This window comes from Aquarana catesbeiana, linkage group LG01 (assembly GCF_042186555.1).
Source record: "Aquarana catesbeiana isolate 2022-GZ linkage group LG01, ASM4218655v1, whole genome shotgun sequence".
NCBI lineage: Eukaryota > Metazoa > Chordata > Amphibia > Anura > Ranidae > Aquarana > Aquarana catesbeiana.
The window spans coordinates 336,032,772-336,047,495 of record NC_133324.1 but is presented as its reverse complement, the minus strand read 5'-3'; the positions used below and the strand labels follow the sequence as shown (position 1 = coordinate 336,047,495).

Here is a 14,724-nt window from a genome sequence, read left to right as displayed (position 1 = left end):
TCGCTAACAGTTTTTTTTGTAGCGTTTTGGTGAACTGGCAAGCACCAGCCCCAGGCAGCGTCAGATTAGCGCCAGTACCGCTAACACCCACGCACGCACCGTACACCTCCCTTAGTGGTATAGTATCTGATCGCATCAATATCTGATCCGATCAGATCTATACTAGCGTCACCAGCAGTTTAGGGTTCCCAAAAACGCAGTGTTAGCGGGATCAGCCCAGATACCTGCTAGCACCTGCGTTTTGCCCCTCCGCCCGGCCCGGCACAGCCCACCCAAGTGCAGTATCGATCGATCACTGACACTTACAAAACACTAAACGCATAACTGCAGCGTTCGCAGAGTCAGGCCTGATCCCTGCGATCGCTAACGTTTTTTGGTAGCGTTTTGGTGAACTGGCAAGCGCCAGCGGCCTAGTACACCCCGGTCGTAGTCAAACCAGCACTGCAGTAACACGTGGTGACGTGGCGAGTCCCATAAGTGCAGTTGAAGCTGGTGAGGTGGCAAGCACAAGTAGTGTCCCGCTGCCACCAAAAAGACAAACACAGGCCCATCGTGCCCATAATGCCCTTCCTGCTGCATTCGCCAATCCTAATTGGGAACCCACCGCTTCTGCAGCGCCCGTACTTCCCCCATTCACATCCCCAACCAAATGCAGTCGGCTGCATGAGAGGCATTTTTATGTCCTCCCGAGTACCCCTACCCAACGAACCCCCAAAAAAGATGTTGTGTCTGCAGTAAGAGCGCGGATATAGGCATGACACCCGCTATTATTGTCCCTCCTGTCCTGACAATCCTGGTCTTGCATTGGTGAATGTTTTGAACGCTACCATTCACTAGTTGAGTATTAGCGTAGGGTACAGCATTGCACAGACTAGGCACACTTTCACAGGGTCTCCCAAGATGCCATCGCATTTTGAGAGACCCGAACCTGGAACCGGTTACCGTTATAAAAGTTAGTTACAAAAAAAGTGTAAAAAAAAAAAAAAATATGAAATAAAAAAAAATAGTTGTTGTTTTATTGTTCTCTCTCTCTCTATTCTCTCTCTCTATTGTTCTGCTCTTTTTTACTGTATTCTATTCTGCAATGTTTTATTGTTATTGTTATTGTTATTATGTTTTATCATGTTTGTTTTTCAGGTGTGTAATTATTTACACTTTACTGTGCTTTATTGTTAACCATTGTTAACCATTTTTTTGTCTTCAGGTACGCCATTCACGACTTTGAGTGGTTATACCAGAATGATGCCTGCAGGTTTAGGTATCATCTTGGTATCATTCTTTTCAGCCAGCGGTCGGCTTTCATGTAAAAGCAATCCTAGCGGCTAATTAGCCTCTAGACTGCTTTTACAAGCCGTGGGAGGGAATGCCCCCCCCCCACCGTCTTCCGTGTTTTTCTCTGGCTCTCCTGTCTCAACAGGGAACCTGAGAATGCAGCCGGTGATTCAGCCAGCTGACCATAGAGCTGATCAGAGACCAGAGTGGCTCCAAACATCTCTATGGCCTAAGAAACCGGAAGCTACGAGTATTTCATGACTTAGATTTCGCCGGATGTAAATAGCGCCATTGGGAAATTGGGGAAGCATTTTATCACACCGATCTTGGTGTGGTCAGATGCTTTGAGGGCAGAGGAGAGATCTAGGGTCTAATAGACCACAATTTTTTCAAAAAAGAGTACCTGTCACTACCTATTGCTATCATAGGGGATATTTACATTCCCCGAGATAACAATAAAAATGATTAAAAAAAAAAATATGAAAGGAACAGTTTAAAAGTAAGATTAAAAAAGCAAAAAAAAATAAAGAAAAAAAAAAAAAAAAAAAAAAACACCCCTGTCGCCCCCTGCTCTCGCGCTAAGGCGAACGCAAGCGGCGGTCTGTCGTCAAACATAAACAGCAATTGCACCATGCATGTGAGGTATCACCGCGAAGGCCAGATCGAGTGCAGTAATTTTTCCAGTAGACCTCCTCTGTAAATCTAAAGTGGTAACCTGTAAAGGCTTTTGAAGGCTTTTAAACATGTATTTATTTTGTTGCCACTGCACGTTTGTGCGCAATTTTAAAGCATGTCATGTTTGGTATCCATGTACTCGGCCTAAGATCATCTTTTTTATTTCATCAAACATTTGGGCAATATAGCGTGTTTTAGTGCATTAAAATTAAAAAAAGTGTGTTTTTTCCCCAAAAAATGCGTTTGAAAAATCGCTGCGCAATTACTGTGTGAAAAAAAAAAATGAAACACCCACCATTTTAATCTGTAGGGCATTTGCTTTAAAAAAATATATAATGTTTGGGGGTTCAAAGTAATTTTTTTGCAAAAAAAAAAAACTTTTTCATGTAAACAATAAGTGTCAGAAAGGGCTTTGTCTTCAAGTGGTTAGAAGAGTGGGTGATGTGTGACATAAGCTTCTAAATGTTGTGCATAAAATGCCAGGACAGTTCAAAACCCCCCCAAATGACCCCATTTTGGAAAGTAGACACCCCAAGCTATTTGCTGAGAGGCATGTCGAGTCCATGGAATATTTTATATTGCGACACAAGTTGCGGGAAAGAGACAAATTTTTTTTTTTTTTTTTTTTTTTTGCACAAAGTTGTCACTAAATGATATATTGCTCAAACATGCCATGGAAATATGTGAAATTACACCCCAAAATACATTCTGCTGCTTCTCCTGAGTACGGGGATACCACATGTGTGAGACTTTTTGGGAGCCTAGCCGCGTACGGGACCCCGAAAACCAAGCACCGCCTTCAGGCTTTCTAAGGGCGTGAATTTTTGATTTCACTCTTCACTGCCTATCACAGTTTCGGAGGCCATGGAATGCCCAGGTGGCACAAAACCCCCCCAAATGACCCCATTTTGGAAAGTAGACACCCCAAGCTATTTGCTGAGAGGTATAGTGAGTATTTTGCAGACCTCACTTTTTGTCACAAAGTTTTGAAAATTGAAAAAAGAAAAAAAAAATGTTTTTTCTTGTCTTTCTTCATTTTCAAAAACAAATGAGAGCTGCAAAATACTCACCATGCCTTTCAGCAAATAGCTTGGGGTGTCTACTTTCCAAAATGGGGTCATTTGGGGGGGTTTTGTGCCACCTGGGCATTCCATGGCCTCCGAAACTGTGATAGGCAGTAAAGAGTGAAATCAAAAATTTTCACCCTTAGAAAGCCTGAAGGCAGTGATTGGATTTCGGGGTCCAGTACGCGGCTAGGCTCCCAAAAAGTCCCACACATGTGGTATCCCCATACTCAGGAGAAGCAGCTAAATGTATTTTGGGGTGCAATTCCACATATGCCCATGGCCTGTGTGAGCAATATATCATTTAGTGACAACTTTATGAAAAAAAAAAAAAAGTGTCACTTTCCCGCAACTTGTGTCAAAATATAAAATATTCCATGGACTCAATATGCCTCTCAGCAAATAGCTTGGGGTGTCTACTTTCCAAAATGGGGTCATTTTGGGGGGTTTTGTGCCACCTGGGCATTCCATGGCCTCCGAAACTGTGATAGGCAGTGAAGAGTGAAAGCAAAAATTTACACCCTTAGAAATCCTGAAGGCGGTGATTGGTTTTCGGGGCCCCGTACGCGGCTAGGCTCCCAAAAAGTCCCACACATGTGGTATCCCCATACTCAGGAGAAGCAGCTAAATGTATTTTGGGGTGCAATTCCACATAGGCCCATGGCCTGTGTGAGCAATATATCATTTAGTGACGACTTTTTGTAAATATTTTTTTTTTTTTTTTTTTTTGTCATTTTTCAATCACTTGGGACAAAAAAAATAAATATTCAATGGGTTCAACATGCCTCTCAGCAATTTCCTTGGGGTGTCTACTTTCCAAAATGGGGTCATTTGGGGGGGTTTTGTACTGCCCTGCCATTTTAGCACCTCAAGAAATGACATAGGCAGTCATAAACTAAAAGCTGTGTAAATTCCAGAAAATGTACCCTAGTTTGTAGACGCTATAACTTTTGCGCAAACCAATAAATATACGCTTATTGACATTTTTTTTACCAAAGACATGTGGCCGAATACATTTTGGCCTAAATGTATGACTAAAATTGAGTTTATTGGATTTTTTTTATAACAAAAAGTAGAAAATATCATTTTTTTTCAAAATTTTCGGTCTTTTTCCGTTTATAGCGCAAAAAATAAAAACCGCAGAGGTGATCAAATACCATCAAAAGAAAGCTCTATTTGTGGGAAGAAAAGGACGCAAATTTCGTTTGGGTACAGCATTGCATGACCGCGCAATTAGCAGTTAAAGCGACGCAGTGCCAAATTGGAAAAAGACCTCTGGTCCTTAGGCAGCATAATGGTCCGGGGCTCAAGTGGTTAAGGGATTTTGGTAGGGGGTGTGTCTTATGCCTGCATACTTTTGCTGATAGGTGTCCCTCATTCCCATCTCAAAAAGTTGAAAGGTATGAAATTTGCTCCCAGCAGGCTCTGTTCTTCCCAAAATCCACGGCAGCTCAGTTTTCTGTTTCTCTCTGTGATCTTGGGTGGTGGGCTGAGCTTTCCACTAGCTCTCTCTATGGCTCTATATAGTCCTGCAGATGGCCAGTGGTGCCATTCAGCAGTGATGGTAGCCAGTCCCTGCTGTCAAACATACCAGTGATGTTGGCCACGGCTACATATGAATACATTTTAATGGAAACCCTTTCTTGCTAAGTTCCATGGAACAACATTGCATTACAGCTATGGGAATAAGATTTCTTAACTAATGACCCTCTTTTGTAGGTGATTCTACAGTTTCGCATCCAGTCCTCACTGTGTCACCTGACTACAGAGTGTATGTGAGAGGAGAAGCTGTGACTCTGATGTGTAATGCCTCGGGTGACTATAAGAGTAAACACTTTAATTTTTATAAGGACTCAAACTATATCCAGACTGATAACACACATATGCATAGAATCCACAGTCTGGATTATGCCAATGCTGGAAGTTACGCCTGTGATTTTTGGGAAGTCAGTTATCAATCTACCAGAAGCAAGGAAATCACTATATTTTTAACTGGTAAGGTTAACTTTATTTTTATCTCTTCATTTGCACAAAACATAACCCCCTCTGCAATTTACTCCAAAGACTAGGAATGTGTTCACTGTGAAGACAAGTGATAAAACCTACAGCTAAGTAGACAGTTTTCTATAGTCCACTGCTTGTAGCCTCTGGTTTCCATTTGCAACATGAGATCCCTGAGATCTGCAATTTTGCCTTTCTCAGCTGTACTTTTCTATTTACAGAAATACACAATTCATGAAGAAGCTTTAATTGCTTACAGAATCATTACTAAATATTTAAATGTGCATTATAAAAATATATTTGATGCTTACTACATGCAAAAAAAAAAAAAGAACACCTTAGACACACAAAAGTTGCACCTTCTACTAATAGAAATGATCAATGAATTAAAGCAACAAATAGCAAGACAATATATTTTGCACTGAGTTTTCTGAATTTCCTTGGTGCTATATAATTTGCTTGGTGCATATCTCCGCTGTGGCTCCGGTGCGAATTTGCACAGGAGTCCTGTGAGTCTTTTTGTCCATTTCAGGTCCAAATTCAGCCAAAAATTTGGGCTGAAATCGGACCTAAAATGGTGACTGGACCCCTGCTGCGAGCCACATGCAAAGATAGTGTGAACCCAGCCTGAGTGTGTTCACTGTGTTAATTTATAAAAGGAAGGAACCGGTAAAGGGGCCAGTAAATTACATATTGACTAGCCATTTTTTCCCACTCTCCATCCTGAACATCCCCTGCAGCAGCCGAGGGGAGGGGAGAGGAGGAAAACCAGCAGCACTGTGGGGGTAGCAACATGGGGGGAAGCCTGGGCAGTAGGGGAATCAGCACCACAGTGATTAGGGTGTACCCAGGCACACCTGGCACGCCCCCTGCGCATACCTTTGCATTTGTTGCTTATGGCAGTATGAGGGGCCTTTATCAATAATTTATAGCTATGCAAACAGAATGTAACAGGAGAGGTGGTAATCAGGACAGACTCAGGGACAGGAGAGGCACTCATTGCTCTGCACAAGCTGTCAGTCTCCTGTGCTCTGCAGGAGCAGACTGTCAGATTGAGAGGTAGCACTGGGAAAGCAACTCTCTCATGTAATCAGATGTGTGTCTCCATCAATGTGACAGTGGTCCCATTCTGTGTCTTCAGAACTGACGCAGTGCTTTGGGCTGAAAGTTTGACAGTCTGGTTTCGGCCTTCATTCACATATTGGTTGTATATGTTAATTGTAGGTAGCCCTAGCCTAGGGCTGGTGAATAGTAGTTTTTTAGTAGTCATTTCTGCATTCTATGCCCATGTGGTCACTGTACATGTAGATATGAAGGACAATTCCTCTCAGCAGTGTGGGTGAGTCCTTCTGAGTCCTACCACTAGTCCCTTACATCAGTAGGCTACCAATAAACAAAAATGGCACATTTAAGTAGGGTGAACATATACATTATAAGGATATTGGTAATTACCAGCATTTTTTATAAATATAAAAGTCACAAATCCTTGGGCTGATATTTTTTAGAATTTATTGTAGAGGGTACAGTATTTCTTACAATAAACATTCAACACAGCTTTTTATCTATTTATTGAAGCTCATTGATGGATATAGGCTGACACATGCTGACCAAGGCTGGTCTCCAATTAGCTGGGCTCCAGCAGAGGGGCAGTCTCAGCTCACCTCGGCGGCTGTGCTCGGGCGGGGGGGCGTTTGGTCTTGACTCACCTTGGCTGGGCTCGGGTGGAGGGGACAGTCACATTGATGTAAATAATAACTGGCAAATGTATTAGAAGAAGGACGATGATCATGTTAGAGAAGATGCTGATCATGTCCGCAGCCTCTGATCATGTCCCCAGCCTCTGACCATGTCCGCAGCCTCTGACCATGTCCCCAGCCTCTGACCATGTCCCCAGCCTCTGACCATGTCCCCAGCCTCTGATCATGTCCGCAGCCTCTGATCATGTCCCCAGCCTCTGATCATGTCCCCAGCCCCTGAACATGTCCGCAGCCTCTGATCATGTCCAAAGCCTCTGATCATGGCTGCAGCCTCTGATCATGTCCACAGCCTCTGATCATGTCCAAAGCCTCTGATCATGTCCACAGCCTCTGATCATGTCCCCAGCCTCTGATCATGTCAGCAGTCTCTGATCATGTCCGCAGCCTCTAACCATCTCCTGTATCATATCCGCGGTTTCTGATCATGTCTGCAGTCTCTGACCATATCGTCTACCATGTTCACAGTCTCTAACCATCTCTTGCATCATGTCCGCAGTCTCTGATTATCTCTTGTATCATGTCTGCAGTCTTTGACTACCTCTTGTTTCATGTCCCCAGTCTCTAACCATCTCTTGTATCATGTTTGCAGTCTCTGACCATCTCTTGTTTCATGTCCTCAGTCTCTAAGTATCTCTTGTATCATGTTTGCAGTCTCTGACTAATTCCTGTATCATGTCCGCAGCCTCTGACCACTTCTTGAGATGGAGCTCTAATAGGAAGAAGTGGAGCCTAAAGATGAAGGGGTGGAGTTTACAGATGATGGGGTGGATCTTAAACAGGAAGGGATGTGGCAAATTCAGATGGGGGTGCCTGATTTTAGTCTTGCTTAGGGCAGCACAAAACCAAAATACACCACTGCCCTATAGTGTTTAGTAATAGGAGGACATGAAAAGAGGAGGGAGGGGAGTTTCAGTTACCGCTGTGTATACACCCCCATGTGTGACTCTATACCCACGTGGGCTGCACAGAAAAGAAAAATTGAGGAAATGAAGGGCTCTGTTATAAAGCATGTAATGAGAGTTTTCATAGTCTCCACTTAAGGACTAGCCTCGTTTTGAGATTTTGGTGTTTACAAGTTTACAAGTTTTTTTTGCTAGAAAATTACTTAGAACCCCCAAACATTATATATTGTTTTTTTTTCTAACACCCTAGAGAATAAAATGGCGGTCATTGCAATAGATTTTTTCACACCGTATTTGCGCAGCGGTCTTACAAGCGCACTTTTTTGGAAAAAATTCACTTTTATGAATAAAAAAATAAGACAACAGTAAAGTTAGCCCAATTTTTTTTTTATTGTGAAAGATAATGTTATGCCAAGTAAATTGATACCCAACATGTCACGCTTCAAAATTGCGCCAGCTCGTGAAATGGCGTCAAACTTTTACCCTTAAAAATCTCCATAGGCGACGTTTAAAAAATTCTACAGGTTGCATGTTTTGAGTTACAGAGGAGGTCTAGGGCTAGAATTATTGCTTTCGCTCTAACGATCATGGTGATACCTCACATGTGTGGTTTGACCACTGTTTTCATATGCGGGCGCTACTCACGAATGCGTTCACTTCTGCGCGCAAGCTCGTTGGGATGGGGCACTTTAAAAAAAAAATTTTCTTTTTTATTAATTTTTCACTGTTTTTTTTTTTTTTTAAATTGGGTCACTTTTATTCCTATTACAAGGAATGTAAACATCCCTTGTAATAGAAAAAAGCATGGCAGGTCCTCTTAAATATGAGATCTGGTGTCAAAAAGACCTCAGATCTCATATTTGAACTAAAATGCAATAAAATAAATAAATAAATAATTTTGTCATTTGAAAAAATGTCTTTGAAAAAATGTGCCTTTAAGAGCTATGGGCGGAAGTGACGTTTTGACGTCGCTTCTGCCCTCCTATGGTATGGAGACGGGTGGGGGCCATCTTCCCCTCACTCGTCTCCATACCCGGACACAAAGAGGACCCGATCGCCTATGCCACTGCCAACGGCTCTGTTAAGCGACAGAGGGCACGGGAGAGCGGCGGGAGGGGGGTGGCACCTCTCCCGTTGCCGATAACGATGAACTCTCTGCGAATCCGCTGTAGAGACCACCATTATCGTACACAGGACCATCTCCTGAAGAGATGGATATCTCGGTTGTGGCAGTAGCTGCTGCCGTTACCGAGATATCCATCTTCAAAATGCTGACGTATATCTACAGGAGCCGGTCGGCAAGTGGTTAAGGGTAAAAGTTTGACGCCATTCCACGAGCGGGCACAATTTTGAAGCGTGACATGTTGGGTATCAATTTACTTGGAGGAACATTATCTTTCACAATATAAAAAAAAATTGGGCTAACTTTACTGTTGTCTTATTTTTTATTCAAAAAAGTGAATTTTTTCCAAAAAAAGTGCGCTTGTAAGACCGCTGCGCAAATATGGTGTGAAAAAAGTATTGCAATGACCGCCATTTTATTCTCTAGGGTGTTAGAAAAAAACAATATATAATGCTTGGGGGTTCTAAGTAATTTTCTAGCAAAAAAAAACTGTTTTAAACTTGTAAACACCAAAATCTCAAAAGGAGGCTAGTCCTTAAGTGGAGACTATGAAAAACTCTCATTACATGCTATATAACAGAGCATTTGTTTTGTGTAGTGATAAATACACCTGGTTGATCCTGCCTTCAGCTGTCCCTCCCATATTCTCTGTGTCCCCACTGCAGGTTGAGATTGTGTAGACCAGCTGGTATCCTCTACGGAGCATGCTCAATTTAAATTCCTCTCTAAGAACTTCATTTTCTCAATTTTTCTTTTCTGTGCAGTCCACATGGGTATAGAGTCACACATGGGGGTGTATACACAGTGGTAACTGAAACTCCCCTCCTCTTTCCATGTCCTCCTATTACTAAACACTATAGAGCAGTGGTGTATTTTGGTTTTGTGCTGCCCTAAGCAAGACTAAAATCAGGCACCCCCATCTGAATTTGCCACATCCCTTCCTGTTTAAGATCCACCCCCTAATCTGTAAACTCCACCCCTTCATCTTTAGGCTCCACTTCTTTCTATTAGAGCTCCATCTCAAGAAGTGGTCGGAAACTGCAGACATGATACAGGAGTTAGTCAGAGACTGCAAACATGATACAAGAGATGGTTAGAGACTGGGGACATGAAACAAGAGATGGTCAGAGACTGCAGACATGATACAAGAGATAATCAGAGACTGCAGACATGATACAAGAGATGGTTAGTGACTGGAGACATGGTAGACGATATGGTCAGAGACTGCAGACATGATCAGAGATCGCGGATATGATACAGGAGATGGTTAGAGGCTGCGGACATGATCAGAGACTGCTGACATGATCAGAGGCTGGGGACATGATCAGAGGCTGTGGACATGATCAGAGGCTTTGGACTTGTTTAGAGGCTGTGGACATGATCAGAGGCTGCAGCCATGATCAGAGGCTTTGGACATGATCAGAGGCTGGGGACATGATCAGAGGCTTCGGACATGATCAGAGGCTGCGGACATGGTCAGAGGCTGCGGACATGATCAGAGGCTGGGGACATGGTCAGAGGCTGTGGATATGGTCAGAGGCTGCGGACATGGTCAGAGGCTGGGGACATGATCAGAGGCTGCGGACATGATCAGCATCTTCTCTAATATGATCATTGTCCTACTTCTAATACATTTGCCAGTTATTATTTACATCAGTGTGACTATCCCCTCCACCTGAGCCCAGCCGACATGAGTCAAGACCGAACGCCCCCCTGCCCGAGCACAGCCACCGAGGTGAGCTGAGACCACCCCTCTGCTCGAGCCCAGCTAATCGGAGACTGCCCACCGCCCGAGCACAACCAAGCTGAAGTGAACTGAAATTGCCCCCCAGCCGAGAACAGCCGAGCGGAGACCGCCCCTGCCAGTCAGTTATGGGGGACTGTATTTGTGCGGGACTCAGGAGGAGGTGGGGGGCTTTTTTTCATGCGGGGGGCAGATTTTTTGCTGCCCCCCCCGCAAAGTGCCACCCTACAGCTGGGCCTTGTCGGCCTAGGCCATAGGGGCGGGATATAGTATGCTGATTTATTACTCACAAAAATCACAAAATTCTTAGGTTTAATATAAATCAGTCCTAATGCCTGTAAAGTAAAAGAAGAACTTTGGATTCAGATGCCATATGAAGCTAGTAATCATCTTTGACTCTCCCTCTTCCATATTAATGCACAAAAAAATACATATCTGATGCTTAATAACGATTAATAGGGAGCTGTTGAGGGCGGCACAGTGGTGTAGTGAGTAGCACCCTTGCCTAGCAGTTAATGAGAAACAATGTACAGGGATAGGGACAATTGTAGGCACGCATCCACACTCACTCAGGATGGACTGGTGTCTTTATTCAACCTTACTAACTATGTAACAGTATTTGATATTTATAATCTTATAATAAATTTGAATTGCTCTTCTGAAATTTATTTTTTTAGTCATGTGACTGACACAGCACCAATCAGGGCTGACAGAAACAGAGTTTTACTGTAGAGAGCATACATCAGCAGAGTAATAGAAGCCCCTCCCAAATATATCTCCCTGCAGATGTCAAAGAACAGGGAAAGATCACGTGACCACACACCAGCGCTGCAGGAATAAGGCACTTGGAGGATTACATTTTTTTTAAATATAGTGTAATACAAAGGATTTATGTGAATGAATTATGGCAATTAACACTACTCTGTTTAGGGTCTGTACTCCTGGGGGGTCATAAAGGATCGGTGGACATAGGTTTACCTGAATGTACTAGTGTCTTTATTCAACCTTACCAACTATGTAACTATGACATGTGACGCTGTGATTGGCTGTCACAGTGGTAACATGATCAGGAGCCAGTCCCGCCGGCTACCAACCTTTAGTGGAGGCCTGTGCTGGGAACATGCACTCTCAGGAGAGCTCTCTCAGCACAGAAACATTAGCTGCCCAGTGATGCATACATGTGGTGTGTGGGCAATAAAGCCCACCTTCATACATTCACCCTGTACAGAGATCTTCCAGCTCACAGGACAACAATCTAAGCACCGGCACACTGAGAATGCAGTTCAAAAGCTCTTCAGATTCAGAATACTTTATTAAAGGGAAATTATTGATTTCCACAGTAGATGTCCCAGTAAGCGGTCAGGCTCAGAGACCAGTAGCTGTAGCAGTAGAGAGGCTCCCACCGACCAGACAGAGAAGTACATAAGCAGTTCACCCTGGCAAATGACACAGGCTCAACTGAGGTGCGGAGTCTAACCACTAACCGGTGTTAACCAGAGCTCCTAATTTTGGAGATGAGTTTTGTTGCTTGTTAGTAGCAGATTGCGGTCCTTAGGATTGCCCCACCTGGAGGTGAGCAAGCTGGGGTCCAGTAGCCAATATAGCAGGTAAGGAGCAAGCAGAAGTGTAGTCAGTAAATAAGCCAAGGGCTGGTAACAAGTGGTTGCAGGTTGGGATCAAGCATATTCAAAATACAAGTCAAAGGTCAGTAACGAGTAGTTGTGAAGATACGGACAGGGGCAGAAGTGGCAAGAGTGAGATATTGTTTTGAGAGAGCACAATAATCTGGCAAACAAGAAGTGCAAAGGCATGGCTTAAATAGAAAGTGCATGGGAGGAACAAAGGGTTCAAGGGAAAAAAGTGTAGCATCCTCTAGTTAGGTAGGTTCAAGGGTGAGGATTTTTCTATAGGGTAGGAAAATTTAGGTAGGCCTAGCTGGTGGCTAGACCTTTTTGTTTTCATTCTGGGCTGGGAGTGGCTCAGGGGCAGGGGTGGGTGACTCACAGGTAGCATCAATGTCGCCTCCCTCTTCTTTCTAGAAGGTGCTAGAAAGAGAGGAGGAGAAGTGAAGCTGCTTTGGGTATTTTGAGGAGCCTTGACCAATCCCCAACTTGGATTGGCAGGGGCCAGGCCTCCTTAAGTACCCAGGGTCAGCCCAGCTGGGGAGGAGTTGTTGTGTGGAAGAGCTTGAGTGAGAGAGTGTGGATATTTGTCTTCATTTTTTATTGAATGTGTGAACAATGAAATTGTAAAAGTGATTACAAACTAAAACCCCCCCCAAAAAACTGATTTATAATTACCTGCACTGTGCAATGTAATTGCACAGATCAGCCCAGAACCTCCTCTTCTCAGGTCCTCTGCTGGTGCTCCTGGCTCCTCCTCTTCCTATGGTGGCTTACTTGCGGACTCCCTCCCGAGCCCCCCTGCCTGTGTCCCTAGACACAGACAGCACAGCTTGGCCCCTCGCCTGACCCTCATCACAGGAATTGACTATCATTGGCTCCCACTGCCTCAGCAAAGCCTGGGAGACCAGGAAGTAAGAGGAGAGAGCTGCTACAGGTGGACACAGTACTGGATCGAATGAGGGCTCTGGTAAGTGTAAAGGGGGGTGAGGAGGCTTACTGATACCTAAACATGTTTTACCTTGATACAAGGAATGAATTAAGGTAAAACATGTTTAGGCTTGAGAACCACTATAACACTATAGCAAAATAATAATTAGAAAAATAACAATGAAAGAATACCACACAACATTTTGGTTTCTGGGCAATGCTATGTTACCATAAGACCCCTTTCACACTGAGGTGCTTTTCAGGTGTTTTTGCGCTAAAAATAGCACATGAAAAGCGTCTGAAAACTGCTTCCCATTAAATTCAATGGAAGCTTACACACTGGGGCGGTGCGCTGGCGGGGCGGTACAAAAAGTCCTGCAAGCAGCATCTTTGGGGCATGTGTGGAGCGCTTTAAAAAGCACTTAAAAGCTCTTTTTTTTTTTACGGTCAAGTTGTCACGTGACCTTAAAAAAGCGCACCGCTAACGCCCCAAAAGCGCTGCAAAAACAGGGCTAAAGCACCGCAAAAGCACAACAAAAATGCTTGACGTTTTATTGGCAGTTTTTGAGCGCCTCAGTGTGAAAGGGGTCTTATAGTTAGAGTAACCATTGTTGGTGGAGATAAATATCTGTTCCTAGTTGTATATTATAACTTTTTGATCATGTTGAACAGGTAATGATAATGAGGAACAGATTCTGACAGTAACAACAATCCCAGACAGACAGATATTAATAGTGAAACTTAGCTACAGAGACAGATAAACATCATGATGATGGCTTTGGGTGGAGCGTAATGGCAGAGACAGGAAGATAGGAATGTGCTACAACATTACAAAACAAGTTAAAAAAAACACCCAAAACACCTGATCAAGAAAAGGTCTTTACATGACAGAGAATACATACAGATGTTTCCCCCTTATATGCAACTATCTACAAGTTTAATATAGAACATTTTTTAAAAATCTGTGCGATAATTAACTAGTGTATGGTTACCTTTTCCAAGGTTTCCAGGGTAATTTTGATTAATTTATACACAGCAATTGAAAACTGAAGAATATAGCCTTTAATCCCAAAAGACGTTTTTTCTGCACCACCATATCTAATTTTAATATATACATTCTGGATCCTACCCAGGTTTCCCATTAATTGAGAAACACTGGTAATCTATATAGTTTTCACATGCATTGTCATATACAGTATATAGGCATACAATATGTTTACCAAACAGTTTTCATCCTGTATCTAGACACTAGTGTTTTCCCATGATGCACTAATATTTGTATCCTTTCTCCTATAGAAATACCATCAGCTCCAAGCATTTTTCTGACTCCTTCACTTCCTATGTACAATAGAGAAGACTCCTTCAAGATGACATGCTCACTACCCAATGGTATCACAATAAAGAAGACATTGTTCTACAAAGTGGAACCTGGAGGATCTCACAAACTGGCACATAATAATAAAATTTATGTCATAAATAAGCCTGACTTTAAGCTTGCTGGCAAATACATTTGCATTTATACTGCAGAGATAATGGATAGATTTATTGATTCATTAGAAAGCCAATCCATTTTGGTCAATATATATGGTAAGAGATTATTTAGCATTGAATACATCTTCATAGAATATCTTAAG

The 14,724-nt window shown here is 43.0% G+C and overlaps 1 protein-coding gene across 4 annotated transcripts in view; it reads left to right on the top strand.

The window, feature by feature from the left end:
• The window catches only part of LOC141145217 (uncharacterized), a 67,352-nt gene that overhangs the window by 27,221 nt on the left and 25,407 nt on the right, over nt 1–14,724 (top strand). For 3 of the 4 annotated variants that reach the window (XM_073631725.1, XM_073631733.1, XM_073631717.1), the window contains exons 4-5: nt 4,731–5,006; nt 14,387–14,677. In XM_073631725.1, coding sequence (XP_073487826.1) covers nt 4,731–5,006; nt 14,387–14,677 — 567 coding nt within the window. The remainder of the gene's footprint in view (nt 1–4,730; nt 5,007–14,386; nt 14,678–14,724) is intronic. The other variant, XM_073631740.1, reaches the window with a different exon arrangement.